This window comes from Glandiceps talaboti, chromosome 6, assembly GCF_964340395.1.
Source record: "Glandiceps talaboti chromosome 6, keGlaTala1.1, whole genome shotgun sequence".
NCBI lineage: Eukaryota > Metazoa > Hemichordata > Enteropneusta > Spengelidae > Glandiceps > Glandiceps talaboti.
In genome coordinates, this window is record NC_135554.1 from 21,683,407 (window position 1) to 21,700,591 (window position 17,185).

The 17,185-nt window shown below is 35.9% G+C and overlaps 2 protein-coding genes across 2 annotated transcripts in view; both read left to right on the forward strand.

Annotated features, from left to right (window-relative positions):
* The first annotated feature begins 1,691 nt into the window (after nucleotides 1-1,691).
* Nucleotides 1,692-9,997, forward strand: LOC144436530 (leukotriene-B4 omega-hydroxylase 3-like). Its single transcript, XM_078125340.1, has 9 exons — nucleotides 1,692-1,950; nucleotides 3,708-3,851; nucleotides 4,208-4,380; nucleotides 4,755-4,876; nucleotides 6,068-6,329; nucleotides 7,470-7,666; nucleotides 8,266-8,402; nucleotides 9,477-9,624; nucleotides 9,829-9,997. Exons 1-9 carry the CDS (start codon nucleotides 1,692-1,694, stop codon nucleotides 9,995-9,997), a joined length of 1,611 nt encoding a protein of 536 aa, XP_077981466.1.
* Nucleotides 9,998-15,068: 5,071 nt separating this feature from the next.
* LOC144436967 (lactosylceramide alpha-2,3-sialyltransferase-like) overlaps nucleotides 15,069-17,185 on the forward strand; it is a 6,213-nt gene continuing 4,096 nt past the window's right edge. The window contains exons 1-3 of the mRNA XM_078125834.1: nucleotides 15,069-15,219; nucleotides 16,465-16,504; nucleotides 16,849-16,911. Coding sequence (XP_077981960.1) covers nucleotides 15,069-15,219; nucleotides 16,465-16,504; nucleotides 16,849-16,911 — 254 coding nt within the window. The remainder of the gene's footprint in view (nucleotides 15,220-16,464; nucleotides 16,505-16,848; nucleotides 16,912-17,185) is intronic.

The following is a 17,185-nucleotide window of genomic DNA, read 5'->3' on the forward strand; positions in this document are numbered from 1 at the left end:
TATCTATCTATCTATCTATCTATCTATCTATCTATCTATCTATCTATCTATCTATCTATCTATCTATCTATCTATCTATCTATCTATCTATCTATCTATCTATCTATCTATCTATCTATCTATCTATCTATCTATCTATCTATCTATCTATCTCTACCTACCTACCTACCTACCTACCTGTCTGTCTGTCTGTCTGTCTGTCTGTCTATCTATCTATCTATCTATCTATCTATCTATCTATCTATCTATCTATCTATCTATCTATCTATCTATCTATCTATCTATCTATCTATCTATCTACTATCCATCCATCCACCCACCCACCCACCCACCCACCCACCCACCCACCCACCCACCCACCCATCTATCTATCTATCTATCTATCTATCTATCTATCTATCTATCTATCTATCTATCTATCTATCTATCTATCTATCTATCTATCTATCTATCTATCTATCTATCTATCTATCTATCTATCTATCTATCTATCTATCTATCTATCTATCTATCTATCTCTCTCTACCTACCTACCTACCTATCTGTCTGTCTGTCTGTCTGTCTATCTATCTATCTATCTATCTATCTATCTATCTATCTATCTATCTATCTATCTATCTATCTATCTATCTACTATCCATCCATCCACCCACCCACCCACCCACCCACCCACCCACCCACCCATCTATCTATCTATCTATCTATCTATCTATCTATCTATCTATCTATCTATCTATCTATCTATCTATCTATCTATCTATCTATCTATCTATCTATCTATCTATCTATCTATCTATCTATCTATCTATCTATCTATCTATCTATCTATCTATCTATCTATCTATCTATCTATCTATCTATCTATCTATCTATCTATCTATCTATCTATCTATCTATCTCTCTCTCTCTCTATCTACCTACCTACCTACCTACCTACCTATCTATCTATCTATCTATCTATCTATCTATCTATCTATCTATCTATCTATCTATTGTTTGTTTGTCTGTTTCTGAATCAATAGTAAGGACTTGATCCCACCGCTGCCACCACATTAAAGGCATTGGTTATTTCCCACAACTACCTCTACAGTGAATTTGTATGAAGACACTGCATTATCAATCAATACTTGTGCTTGGATCTAATTAAGCTGAGCTGACCATAAAGGCCGGGACTCCTAAAGATGACTGCACTACGGCGGCCCCCGGGACAGAGGTCTCCACTCCACTACATGACTTTGGCATACATACAGTCAACACCACAGCTTTTCAGTCTTTCATCTCATAATAAGCTTGTAATATAATATTAGATCTGGAAACACACGCTCTGATAACTCTGACACATTTCCAGAGCTAGTATAATACAACAGGACAACTTTGCTAGGATATTTCGCTTGATGATATAATATAATAAGAGCCCGGAGATTTGGGGAGTTGACATTATAATCATATAAATGAAGTCAGTGTATTTCAGTAACCAGGTTGAGGGCGCTGTTAAACGACACGATAAGTCGATCGATAAAAGTCAACTTGCTTTGGGTCAAAAAACTTGGGTTCGTGCACGTAGTTACGTATATCATAGGCAGTGGAGGGAGGTAATCCAATGTGGCGAACGTTTTCGAAATACTTTACAGCTGTATAGATTTCGAGATTTCGAGTAAGGATTTCGAGGCATTCGGCCACAAACTGACGAAATGATAGCGAGTTCAGTCTTTGAGTTGTTCGAATCAACAACCAATGCTGGATTTTGGTTTGAGTTTTCCAAACAGTGGAGTCCAAGATGGGAGGTTATCACAGTGATATTCGTGTTTATAGTCATGTTAGCAATCATACAGCTATCACTGACTGTCATCAAATTGTTCAAAATGAGATGGGCTGCTGAGGAAGCATTTAAGGCATTCCCTACCGTCGATATTTACAGAAGTCCCATATTTGGTCATTTGGAATTGGTAAGTGATCACAGAGTCAAAAATTGAACAGGTAGTTCAGGAGTCGTCCGGGGTCTATGGTTATGACCGTAGTGCACGAACGAACGTCGTGATTTTGCAAACAACACCAACCAGTCACAAACATACATTTCGAAGTCCATTTGACCATCTCCAGGGTTTTGATTATTTGTTTATTTTCTGTGGGTCATTACGTTTACATAACATTCTATTCAATAAAAGCGCAACTCTCACAGCTGCGTGTGCTACAGTTGGCGGAGATTGATCTAGTATCAGTACTTTATATCCACCACACACAAGGCAAGGTGGTATTGTCAACATTGACCTAGATATTATGACCCCAAACGACAGAAAACAGCAGATATAGGAATAGGCCTGTCATGTCACCGAGACTGTCCTTGTAATGTGTACAAATTAATTGATGTTCCTTAGTGAGCCAGACTCTGCATGCATTATGAATATTTTTTTTCTCGATATTTAATAATAATTTCTCTTTAAACAAAAATCATGAATATAAGACAGTAACACCAGTTGCAAACAGTAATAATAAAGTCTGAATTGGAGCATTCTTTGAAATGATTTGAAAAAATCACCACTTCAAAGAAGTTTGTCTTTGTGCATAAAAAAACACATTAAATGCTCGGATAATAAATATCATAAGATATATGAAAGACATATTTGATAGAAAATAAGATTCAAAGAAAATGGCATTATAAAATTATACTATTTATATCAACTAGCCAATGAATAGACTAAGTCTCATAGAATCGAATGGTATGCTGTTATGCACGTCCTACAAGAACTTTGGACCAAGGTATTATTTTCCGGTATTGTCAAACAGAGAAAAACAAACATTCTATACATTAAAGATGAGCAGATTTGATAGTAGTATCATTGTGTTGAACTTTGTCAGATCAACATGATTTCAAATGTATGTAACTACATGTAAGGTATATATTTGCAAGTCCAGTAGGATAGATTGTGAATAATTACTCCATTATTAACTCTGTACCTGAATGATTGAGAATGTTCATAAATATACATGTATATGTGGTAGATTCTCCTTCCAACTGTGTACTATGGCTTGGAATTAGTTAGCCTGTGATCAGTAGACAGACTGCGCCACCTACAGTCTAGTGGAATAATGTATGGTATGCTTGGGAAATCAAGCAGAATGAAATGTATTGTAGTGTTACTTGTAGGTGTCAGAGTTGTTCTTATTAGAATTATTGTTGTCACTGTTGTCTAGGTGATGTCCTGCCCTAGATGTCAACAGCTGGTACATGTCAATAGACATTTATACTTATATTTATACTTAGTCACCTTGCCCTATAATCAGTCAATCAAATCAATCAATCAGTCAATCAATCAATCAATCAGTCAGTCAGTCAATCAATCAATCAATCAGTCAGTCAGTCAGTGAGTGAGTCAGTCAGTCAGTCAGTCAGTCAATCAATCAATCAATCAATTAATCAGTCCAATATTCCATCAAACAACCAATCTTTATTCAACTCACACTGATAATAATTTTAGCTTTCATATATAAGGTTATTTCATACTGTGCTCAAAGTTTGTAACTCTCAAACTCACTAAAATATTGCAATCCACCTGAGATAATGAAGTGAACTTAACTACACAATAAATATAATGTTTTCAAATCCTTTGTATTGCTTTTTTGAAGAAAGTGCATGTATAATATCAAAGTTTGTCTGTAGTGTTCAAATGATGTATTAAAGCAAAGTTTTGTTTCTTCAATACAGCTAGATGTGAATAGGGAAGAAACTATGCAGATAGGTACTGATATTCCCCAGGAGTTTCCCCATGCATTACCATTGTGGCTTGGTCCATTTCATTGTGTCTTGCTGTGTCACCATCCTTCAACTGTACAGCCAATACTGTCAAGTACAGGTAAATAACTAATTTGTTTTAATCTTTATGGCCCAAATATGGGGTTTGCAGACCAAGGTTGTATGGCAGAATGGCCTGATCGATTTTAGAATGATCCCTTAGGCTGTACTAACCAGGTCTGCACAAACCGTTGCCTGCTGGAGTTAATTCTACCACAGCAGGTACATTCTGCACAGTATAATAAAGTGTCTTCCTCTGGTGTCACATGCATGTGATGTCAAGTTAGACACTCAAGCTTACTTACTAACAAAATATCTATGATTCTATAACCATGTGTTGAAAATAGCACTCTTTTTATCTTAATGGTAACATTTGTGAATTTTAACTCGAATTGAGTTTAATGTTATCACTTTCAGAACCTAAAAATGACTTCCTGTATGGTTTTGTAAAACCATGGCTTGGAGATGGACTTCTTATCAGTAAAGGCAAGAAGTGGATGAGAAACAGAAAGCTTCTAAGTCCAGGATTTCATTTTGATATTCTTAGACCGTACATCAAAGTTTTCAATGAATCCACCAAAACAATGCTGGTAAGATGTACACCAAATGTATTCTTTCAGTTAGGTTGGCAAGATTATGACAGAGCATTTTTTACACTTTTACTGCTTTGCTAAAACACGGTTTTAACAGAACTCATTGAAAATTAAGGAGCTTGAAAGAAAAGGGTTTTCAAACATACTGAGCAATGGAGTAACGTCAAGTAAACTTACAATGTACAATCATACAATCAAAAGTTGTACACTGTTTTGTTGTTACCCGATCACAGATGATAAAATGGCTGATTCCAACTTAGCCAATGAAGTATTGCTATCACATTGACAGCTTACTCAGTATTTATTTTGATATTGTCAAAGTGTACATTTGGTGTATTTAGCTAACAATCTCATATGTTTCAACTTGACAGCATAAATGGGATTCTCTCTGTCAAGATGGAAGTCTAGAAATGTTTTCAAATATCAGTTTGATGACTCTGGATAGTTTATTAAAGTGTATATTTAGTCAAGAAAGTCATTGTCAAACTCAACGGTAAGTTCTAGATAATCAGATATTTTACTGGTACCGCGCACCAAACCTTATCTTTGAATAAACACATACTTTGTGAATTGAATTAAATACATGCACTTGTGATTGGATGCTCCAAGTGTTCTCCTAGTGGTGACTGGATGAAGGATTCATCATGATTGTTTTGTTTGAGTAAAGGTACGATGTGACGGGGCGCCCTCACACATCGGTCAACCACTTCCAGGCCGGTGAGGGCAGAATGACATGATGTATCCTACAGTTTATATTTGAAGGTGATAAGCACATAGGAGTTGGAATAAAGATACACGTGGGATTTGGAATAAAGATACACTTTTAAAGTCATGTATTAAGCAGCTACATGGTGTTTGTCGAAATATCTCGGATGTAATAACTTTATTCCCGATAATTATACTCAACTGAATCCAGTATCAATTTCTATTCCACTATTAAAGCCCTTAGGACTTAGGAATATTCATGCTCCGTTATTACATATGCATGCATGCTGATTCCCATGATGCTGTGTGTGTTTCCATGGCAATGACACATACTGAATAGTGAATGAGGAGCAAATCTCAACACTATGATTCACTGCAATCACGCATAATGTAATGTAAACCTGGAAATGTTCGCGTAAGATTTATTTTCGCTAATTTCGCTACAAAACAAAAACGCGAAAATAAGTAGTAGTGAAAATATATATTTCTGCATAATGCAATGTACCAGTATGGTTATTAGTGAAAATTAATCTTTGTGAACTACATGAAGACTGTAAAATCGCAAAATTTTCTAGTCGTGAAAATATGCAGGTTTACAGTATTTGATGTAAATTCGTGAAATTACTCTAGAACCCAAAGTTTACAAATATGTTTATTTCCTGGGGGGTGGGGGTGGATGGGGGGTGGGATGTTCCTCTCTAAGCTACTTGGAAACTTTACAACAACAGTTCTGAAGGTATGGTGTGTTTTACTCCCAGGTATTTACCCACCTTTGCGGTAAACACCAACTCAGATACACTTAGGAGAGAGTTGTATTCAGATATTGTATGAGCTGTCATACTGTCTTTTGTCATGCTGTCTTTATAGCCAGTTCTTTGAATGTTACAACATATGCTAGCATTGACACCTTTTGGTAGTATGTTCCCATATACAGGACTATTAACTCAGCTTGGTGTTTATTCCAAATTTTTTTTTTCAGGAACACCAACCCATATATTAAATCTGTGTATGAATTGTCAGATCTGATCATGGAAAGAGTTAATAACCCGTTCTACTACAGTGATACTATATATAACATGACACATAAGGGATATCAATGGAGGAAGGCTTTGAATGATGTCCATGGTCACTCCAAGAAAGTGATCAAAGACAGAAGACAGGCTTTAAGAGACGGGAGGGAGACTGAAATCCACAATAAAAGGAAATATGTGGATTTCTTGGATATATTGTTAGCTGCAAAGGTAGGATGTCAAGATACTTGATTTGGGAGTTGCTTTCAAGAAATTTTTGGCTTGTAACTAGACTTGCAAAAAACTGTTAATACGGTTTTAAAATCACATTGCATAATTGCCCAATCAGCTTGCCATCACCATGAAGTATTCAAATGTATGCAGATGATGCACATGCAAATGAAGTGTATGCAGATTGACACACACCTCAACTGCATATGTTGATCTGCATGTGCATAATCTGCATACATTTGAATACGCCATGGTGACGACAAGCTGATTGGTCAATTGTGTGTTGAGATTTTCAAACCTTACTAACAGCTTTTGGCAATTCTAGTTACAAGTGTATAAGGTATGAGAGATTGAACAGAATATACCGTAAGCGATGTAAACAGACTACCAGAGTCCATGAATGTTCACTCTCACAAGATACTTGATTGAAAGGGAAAAAAAAGTGTTTTAAGATGTACTTTTTATTTGTCGAAAAAAACCCAGAAATTAATCTTTGGCACCAGGCAAAACATCAAAAGATAGTAAAAGACAGTAAAAATACCAAAATCAATATTACCTGTGTATAAATATAAATTGTGCATTACTGATGAATAACATTAAACAATATAATAATGAAAATAACATAAATGATGGTAGCTACTTTTATGATAGATCCATGTTTTACAATAGACAGGCTACAAGATTTCTTAAAAACAGTCTTCCAAGCCCTAGGCATCAATAGAGGAATCCCTTGTGAAATACGACAAAAATTGCTATAATTATCTGACCATTAAAGTTTGGTACAAATTGATGCAGGTTTGAAGACAAATTGGTGGTGAAAATACCACTTTACCCAAATTTTACCAAAATCATCTCTAAAATAGATGATACAGAATATTACAGACAGACGGATGATCAAATGGACAAACAAATGGAGAGACAAACAGACAGACAGACAGACAGACACAGACAGACAGACAGACAGACAGACAGACAGACAGACAGACAGACAGACAGAAAGAGTAACAAACTAAAATACATACATAGTTGTTTGTATATTACAGTATTATTCATTTCCAAGTTGTTGGGACAATGATATACTGCCTAGCAACAGGGTTATTGAATCTAGACTGAAGTCAGTTTATTATCTGCAATTCACAGGATGAAGATGGTAAAGGGCTGACAGATCAGGAGATCCGTGATGAAGTAGATACATTTATGTTTGAAGGACATGACACCACGGCTAGTGCCATATCATGGTGTCTGTATAACTTGGCTAGACATCCTGAATATCAACAGAAATGTAGAGATGAGGTTGACCAACTATTAGACAGTAAAGAAACTGATGAAATTGAATGGTGAGTTGGTAGAATTAATTCAAAATCAAACTCTTTCTTTGTGATCAAAATAATTATTTCCTGATTTAGAATGGCACTGATATGAAGACACTGTCGGGACTGTCTGCTATTTGGGTTGGTAACCAAAACAAGTCCTTTTTCAACAAGATATCAGATTTGTTTTTAGCTCTAATTCAAGGAAGCAATCTATTGCCCTGTCTGTTTGTGTGTTTATCTGTCTATCTATCTATCTGACAGACTGACTGACTGACTGACTGACTGTCTGTCTCTGTCTGTCTGTCTGTCCATCTGTCTGTCCATCTGTCTGTCTGTCTGTGCTTGACTGTCTATCTGTCTCTGTGTGCTTGTCTGACTATTTCTGTTTGTCAATCTGTCTGTCTGACTGTCAGCTCGTGCTTGTCTGACTTTGTTCATAGACAGTCGTGATAAATATATGGTTGACTATTGTCTTTGGTTTTTCTATTTCTCTATCTATCTGATTTTGCTTGTGCTTGTCTGTCTGTCTGTCTGTCTGTCTGTCTGTCTGTCTGTCTGTCTGTCTGTCTGTCTGTCTGTCTGTCTGTCTGTCTGTGATGACATTCAGTATCTTCTATTTCAAGGGATGATTTGGGTAAAATTCCATTCCTGACCATGTGTTTGAAGGAGAGCATGCGACTACATCCCATTGTGCCATTCATTGCAAGACAAAATATCAACCCTGTCAAATTCCCAGAACAAAATGTCACCATACCACCAGGTAAGGAAAAGTATTTTGAGTTGAATCTAATAACTTCACGTTTTTGATGTACAACAATATTTTTCAGTAGATGGTATAGCAGGTTAAATATACCTAAGTTCCCCTAACATATTTCTGGGATTTGCCACACAATTGAGGTATGACTTTCCAAGAAAGTGTTAACAAATTATCACAAGATATAACCCAAGTTTTACAAAGTATTACCAATATGAAAAGTAGTCCAAAGTATATTAATTTTTACCTCTATAGCAAAATCTTAATATAAGTCCACATTTGTCAACTTAACGTCGTCCAATAATAATCATATCATTTGAATGTATCCAGAGTGAGAATTAGATGCTATTCCCCAATGTTTCTCTTTGTTCGGCCAACGAAAATATGGGTGAGATAAGGGGCTTTGTCACTATGAGTCAATAGACGAGTAGTGACAACCCTTAGGTCATGAGTATTTTCCAGCGGAATGAAGGAAATTATTGGAGAATAACATAATTATACCAGCACCAGTAGATTATCAAAGAAAAATCGGGAAAGAAATGGTAATTTTGAACATTTTGACTCATATTTCGAACACAGCAGAACCAGTGGTATAGACATGTGTTGTCGTGGCGTAGACGTGTGTTGTTGTGACATAGATGCACATTGTCATTGCGTAGAGCGACCGGGGTATAAATTCCATATTTTTTTGTTCAACTTGGCTTGTGCATGGTATAATACATATTATATCATGTTCAAGCCAAGTTGAGTAAATAAGATGGAATATATACCCTGGTTGTACTATGTCACAGCATGCACTTCTATGTCACTGGTTTTATGGTGGTCAAAATAGGCGTCAAATAATTTGAAATCACTAATAATTTTCCCACTTTTCATTTATTAAGCTTGTACAGGTGTAATTATATCATTCCCCAATATTTGTTTTCATTCAGCCACAAAAAAAGCTGTGACCTACAGGTTTTGTCATTACTTGTCTTACAGCAGTGACAAGGCCTTTTTAAGGTCACCTTATTGGCTTGCACTGAACAAAAGAAAAATATTTGGAAAAAATATCTAAATGTCAAAAATATTTGCTTGCAGGTCACTTGCTTGGTATAAGTATTATAGGACTCCATCATCATCCTGAAATATGGGATGACCCCATGACCTATGATCCATACCGATTTTTGCCAGAGAACTCTAGAGGGCGACCAACATACGCTTATGTACCATTTTCTGCTGGGCCAAGGTAAGATATCAAGTACTTATTTATAAGGTATATATTGCATTTTTGGTGTTTGAGCGGTTAGTTTGTGTGCCTCATACTACTGTACAGTCTGAGTTTGAACTCACCCAGTGTCAGCAGGGTGTAATTAAAAAGTAACCAAATCTGTATGTAAGATTGTGTCACAGAGATTGAGACAATAACTTCAGTAACTCTATTCTTTCACAGAAACTGTATTGGCCAGCATTTTGCGATGGATGAGATGAAGATCTGTCTGTCATTGGTTCTAAGAAAGTTTGTCCTGTCTGTAGACGATCAGACACCCGTCCGTAGATTGTTTAATGTTGTACTCAGAGCAGAAGATGGACTGCATATCAATGTAGCCCCAAGAAAGTAACATGTGTTGACTCTCAGACTCTCATAGACACCATGGACTAACTTACAGATGTGCGACTTACCATGAACCAAGAAACACAGTGTGAATTACTACATATATACCACTGATTACTTGACCTGCAGTGATAATTACACCAATGACCCCATATACTATTGTCATTTGCACTGTAGTGCAATACTAATTGATTTGTGAGTGCAAATGCTGGTACTCAAAGTATTTGCACTTGTGTTTGCTCCCGTACTTTCACTAGTTACGTCTGTGAAAGTATGACTATAGGGGACATCGCTCGCATTCATGTAAATACTCTGAGTACACCACACTTGCACTCATGTATCATTGGGTTCTGTCATTATTGTACTCATAATTTGACTTTTAGTTTTCCCAAAATATCCACTCCATGTTTGAGTTAGCTAACCTCATACCACCCAGTCAGCTAACCTCATACCACCCAGTCAGCTAACCTCATACCACCCAGTCAGCTAACCTCATACCACCCAGTCAGCTAACCTCATACCACCCAGTCAGCTAACCTCATACCACCCAGCCAGCTAACCTCATACCACCCAGCCAGCTAACCTCATACCACCCAGTCAGCTAACTTCATACCACCCAGTCAGCTAACTTCATACCACCCAGTCAGCTAACCTCATACCACCCAGTCAGCTAACCTCATACCACCCAGTCAGCTAACCTCATACCACCCAGTCAGCTAACTTCATACCACCCAGTCAGCTAACTTCATACCACCCAGTCAGCTAACCTCATACCACCCAGTCAGCTAACCTCATACCACCCAGTCAGCTAACCTCATACCACCCAGTCAGCTAACCTCATACCACCCAGTCAGCTAACCTCATACCACCCAGTCAGCTAACCTCATACCACCCAGTGGCAGTGAATTTAACACAAATCACCAACTTTACAGTCTCCATACATGTAACAAGCAATCAGTTACCATATTACAGATATCATGTTTTTACTTCGGTTCCTTACTCTTATGATTAAAATTAGACTGAAATTTTACCATGTTACATCCTAAATTATTTAAATTATGAAATTTGTGTGGTTATTATTATATATGGGACTCACTGTAATGTCTCAATCACAGCAATTTAAGGTGTATTGTGTAATCGTAAAATATACTTATGTTCACCTAATAGCAATACTTATGTTGATTTCAATCAACAAAATCATGTGAATCATATCATTGTGCTGTGCATTATTTGATAAGGAATGTTAACTTTAGTCATATTTTATTGATGTTTTTGAGAAATTATTTGTTTTATCATGTAAATAAATAAATGAAGGTTATTTTATCACAAGCAGGAAAACATTAAATTGTCCAAATAGTTTTATCATGTTTTCCAACCATCAAGCTTAGAATCTTGTTTTACTTCTTCATTGAAAATAGAGGTTACAATTTATCGAAAATAAACTAAATTTACTTATTGTTGTTGTTGAAGAAATCTTGAAAAGTTAAAACTAAATGTATTTGCCATACTCCTGTGGAATTTAATAGTTATTTCTCAGTCTTATAGGTTTTTGAATAATTTGTTGATTGTTATAGTTTACATGCTGAAATGTACAAGGTAACCATGAAATGTACAAGGTAACTGAAATGTACAAGGTAACCATGAAACATACCAGGTAACTGTGAAATGTACAAGGTAACCATGAAATGTACAAGGTAACCATGAAATGTACAAGATAACTGAAATGTACAAGGTAACCATGAAACATACCAGGTAAGAGTGGTATATTCCCATCAGCTGTGATTTAACTGTAATGCAAATACAATGCACATTACTATTATAATAGTTAATGTTACTATTGTTTGGTGAATAAAAGAAAAATATGAAATATCAATTTTTGAGCAATTTTTGTTGAATTACAAGCCCCAATGGACACAAGGTAAGTAAAGGAATCAAGTGTATTCCTCCATCAGATTAGTCATACTTTACTATATAATTTTATAGTTCATGCTTTAGTGAGTGAATTAAAGCACTTATTGCAGTGTCAAAAACATTTTATGAAATGAGGTTGAAAACATGGGTACATATTTGTGATATATAATAAAATAAAACAACTTTACTCAAAAAAAAAAGACCATGTGAAGCAACATAGATCGAGTTGATATCTGTGTTTGTAACTCATAAGAAAACAAAAGAAACATGTAAAAAGTTTGTTATAATTTGTACTTTGAGTGATTTGTAGGCTAACTGGGAAAACACAAGTAAGCTTAAAAATCACTTTTATTAATCATGAGGAAAGATAAGTAATCAAACTATCTATACGTACATGGTGATATTTCAATATTATATGGAAAAGTGACAGATGCATGCACAGACTACACGCGACGTAGTGATTTTACTTTTCTCCAGTTTGTTCATATAATAAACAAAACAAATAATCAGAGATTAAAAAAAAAAAAAACCTTCCCAGGGGAAAATATAGCTCTGGAAAAGTGTAGGCCCTACCTTTTAATGGCTTAAACCTGACTAAGTACACACATATAACACATTTACATGACCTGTTGCTCTGTACCTAAAAAAAATTGTGAAAAGGGAGACTTGCCTAAAATGCACACACAAAGCATCAAGAAACAAAAAGTCGCTTAGACTGAAGTCCTCAATTACTTCGCCTTTACTTTACAGTTACCTACAAGAGCGCCCTCAACGTGCCAAAAGAACTAATTTCTGTCTAAACGTTGTAACTCCAGAAATTACATTTTTCAATGGGGCTAATAGGGGTCAATCCACACAAAATGTTTTTGTGTACATATGTGTCTTATTAGTTGATGATCCGAGCTTGCCATCATGATTATGTGTTGGTTGCACACCTGTTTGTTCACACCTGTTAATTAAATGGATTATCGCTCTTTTTCATTTTAATTATTGAAAGCATATATATCTTAAAACATACATTTCTTCCAAATAAAAGTTATATACCCATAGGTAGTTATATACAATATATAGTTATATGCCCATATATAGTTATATACACTATATACTAGTAGTTATATACACATATATTTTATACTGACTATATACACCGCCCTCACACGTAGACATGGGTCAGGTTCGTTTGTACTCAGTATACATATACTTTACATATAAGTTAATATTCAACCATGTATCCCATAATAAATAGTTCACCTGACCAAACAACACTAAAATGTACCAACCACAACAACCCAGGTCGGTGGTACACGTTGGTGCGGTGTCGTCTATTACCAGCTGACCTCTCGAGTTAGAGTTTCCGCACACAGACTTATAAAAAAGAGAAGGCCACGATGCAACTGAAGATTTTACAGGTACCTTGATGTATTATTACCCACAACGACTGGTACTGAAGCGTTTTGTTGAAACCCTGCAACACAGTATTGCATGTTAACGTCAGGAAATTCTATAATATACGTGACAAATATATCAACCTGCTCTGTTGGAATTTAGAAAAAAGGTAACCCGTAGTTAGCCTGTGTAGATATAGTGTGTATTGTATATGTACGTAGAGCACCAGCAAACATAGATTATTTTCAGGTTGATATAATGATATAATCATACTATTTATCAAAACATGAATGTGAATGACCTCTCTTAGTAAATAGTCAAATACACAGACGCTTGAATCAATCTCTATCTATCTATCTATCTATCTATCTATCTATCTATCTATCTATCTATCTATCTATCTATCTGTCTGTCTGTCTGTCTGTCTGTCTGCCTGCCTGCCTGCCTGCCTGTCTGCCTGCCTGCCTGCCTGCCTGCCTGCCTGCCTGCCTGCCTGCCTGTCTGTCTGTCTTTTATACATACATTTTAAAATTATCTATATATTGATTCAAGTCCCTGTGGTCAAATATACGATTAACCTAAACTATACAACGGAGAAGTCTTAATGACTGTTTAAAAATAAGTATGACCCCCTAGTCACGTATGATAATCTGATTCTTGCTCTTCACGTACTTAGCAGTAAAGCTTATTTGTAGGGTCCAGTGATCTTCTTGTCTGTCTACCCACTGGATCTGTAACTCCGCTACACGAATTCACTATCCATATATAGTGAACGAGTGTTACAGTAGTGTAGTCGCAGATCCAGAGGGTATACGTACACAGGCTAGCGATCTTCTGGCAATAAGCTGGTCTAGATAGTATTTATGTAACAAATTCATTCCATTTCCGGAATGTCACAACACAACTTCCAGGCTACCGAGACTCATTTCATGTAGAAACCGAAAATGTAATTGTACATTCACAAAAAGCAAGCATTCGATTCAGTATACGAAACAGAACATTATGCTGCAACGATGATATTAGTCTGTAAGGTACGCCGTGACGGGGCGCCCTCAAACATCGGCCAACCCCTAGTGTGAGAGGAGGCCGGTGAGGGCGAAACGTCACGACGTATCTTACAGTCTACGATGATATGAGACACCGATAACGTGTTATGTAAACTGTTAAAAGGTGCACGTGGCTATGGCCCAGTTTAGTCAACAATATTTCACCATGGGGACATACCATAGCTTACTGGGTTATAGTTACCATAAAGCAAAAATAAACAAACAAATCAGAAACAATAAACGACTGACAAAGTAATCAAACTATAAATGTATAAATGTCAAACTATAATGTATGTGAAACAAATGTTCCCGTATGTATTAAATGCATGACTTTTATAGTTTTGATTGTTTACGTTTGATACGTTCAGATTTATATATCTTATTGTTTTTCATGTCTGTCATGTTTGTGACTGAGATATATATTTCCTTTCTTCTTGACTTGTTTTGTTTTAGTTGTTTATCTATCTCTTTATTAGTTGTTCATCGTAAAGCGTACCGCGTCTCCGCTCCTGTGGCAATACTTAGGATCAGACCACTAAACAGTGGTCTGAGGGTAATATAGTCTTAGACTAGTTTCTATACGGTATCGTTACGATTTACATCACCACTCACTTCGTTATAGACTACGTTGGTATCCAGACTAAGGGTATCTATACTACTGGTGGTGGTCTTACGTAAACTACATATTCCTCCAACAGATATCATAACGTGAGGTTGTATACTTGGATCATGAAAATGAGACCTCGACGAACACTGCTGATGTGTTTCAAGATTCTTCTACTCCTTGGTCTAGCACAGTGTTTATTTACAATGGTTTACATGGTGTATTTTGAAATCACATATCGTACAGTGCACTATCCATGTGACCTTGACACTTATGATAGAGGTGAGTTGTTTAGGATATTAATTAATCATTGAAATTAGACTAATGGAAGATTCATCATTGTTTGTGCTGTGCCTAATCGGGGTTGGCTGGTCGTACTTTTAGACAGAGTAAGTCGGAACTCGATTCTGACATTGTACCGTTCTAGAGTAGGAAAGGTACAATTAATGTCAGAATTCGCATTCCGACTTACTCCATCTCTGAAATCAACAAGTGGTTACATCACTGGGATGCGAAAAAGGCTTTTGCATTTGTTTACAAATATTTATTGTTCTTTATTGTTTACTTTTTCCTTTAGTTACCTTAAAACAACATTTTTCCGTATAAGGTGTAAGTAATAGAATAACGATTTGAAACGCTGGTGTTGTGTGTGACTTTTGAATTTCCACTGCCTTAGTAAACCCAAAAGAACTGTTACAATATTGAGTTAGAAAAAAACACAACACCAGCTTTCCAAATCGTTACTTTATGACATGACACCTTGTAGGGGAAAAATGTGTCAAAATAGAAATGTCGACATTTCGTGATAAATGTGTGACATTTCAATTATTCCATTTATGAACAAATTAAAAATTGAACCATTGACTGTAGCTGTTATTAACTGTCAGTGAACCCTTGGTCATAAATGCAATTTCATATCCCTCTATCTGAGATCTATTGAGGGACTGTGGTCCAAGTATTCTTGCAAAGCATAGATATTTTTTTACACTGACGGAATATAGTAAAATGATGTGCGCGAGTTACAATGTAACGTTGACGTAAGAGAGGATATCGCGTGACAATGTTGGGCACAGCATAAACAATTGTACAAGACGTCAACGAGACAGGTATAAGATTCCACAGTCAAGTTATATTATTCCAACGAGTTATTGAGTTCACAATGAGATTTGTAATAAAACATGCCTTTGTCAAGGTAGAGAAATTGTCAGATAGATATCTTCGATCCTAATGAATTATTTCCAAAAGTTAGCGTTTTCAGAGAAATCATTACATCAATTCAATTCAATTCAATATAACTTTATTGTCCTCATCGGAAATTTGTCTTTAGCAGTAATTTGGTGCACACTAAGTTGTATTTTATCAAAAAGTGAATGTCATCCGAAACGTAGAAATAAATGGGTCTCCTCCTTGATCAAAATTTACAAAATGTAATAACCTAGAATTGGAGGTTTCATACTGTCGAAATATCAATAAACTAAATTATATTTGTCAAATTACACAAACTTGATAATTAATTTCATTTTGCAGAGCAAGTTAAGGCAGCCGTTTCGATGAAAATGTCACAGAGGTAAGGCTACGATTTTTTTTCACCGACTTGTCAACATACCATTTGAACCAACAACGCTGAAACAGAACACCGGGACGAAAACTTTACTAAAAAAACTAAAACTAAAACTTTATTTGCTACTAAAACTTTATTTCATTCCCACGTGCCATTCCAGCGTCAGGTAGAAAAGTCGGGGCCAGACTATACACTACATTTTATTTCAGGTTTACTGGTATTAATTACATTACACTTTTGGAGCAAAGTAAAAAAATGAAATCTTTGTTTTGATTTGTGGTCAGTTACAATTATCCTTCATTTACACTTCTCTGACTGTTCATTCCAATGTTTTTATTTTTTCCGTACAGCACAAAACAGAACCAGTGCACGCCTTCACTTTCAAGGACCAATATGAAAAAACTGAGAGACGAGTAAGTTTTTTGTTTCTTTCATTTCTTTAGAAAATGAGATGTTATTAAAGAGACTACTAGTGTACGTTTAGTTTATGGATATTTATATACCTGAGAATCGCATCAGTGATCAGAGAGAAACCGAAGGTTGATAACCTCCCTGTCACAAAAGCAAACCCTGGACTCAAACCCTCATCGCAGCCGTAATATTTTTGTTCCATACTGAATGTATATCCAGTAGATATAGATTTTTTTGTAATTATGATTTTCATCCAGTATATGTGAGTATCTTGCG

What these genes read in the sequence shown, in the direction of transcription:
- LOC144436530 (XM_078125340.1), top strand. Translation starts at nt 1,692, where the DNA reads ATGATAGCGAGTTCAGTCTTTGAGTTGTTCGAATCAACAACCAATGCT. An exon ending in TGGTCATTTGGAATTGGTAA is followed by an intron (nt 1,951 to 3,707) that starts GTGATCACAGAG and finishes CAATACAGCTAG; the next exon opens with ATGTGAATAGGGAAGAAACT. An exon ending in ATATATTGTTAGCTGCAAAG is followed by an intron (nt 6,330 to 7,469) that starts GTAGGATGTCAA and finishes TGCAATTCACAG; the next exon opens with GATGAAGATGGTAAAGGGCT.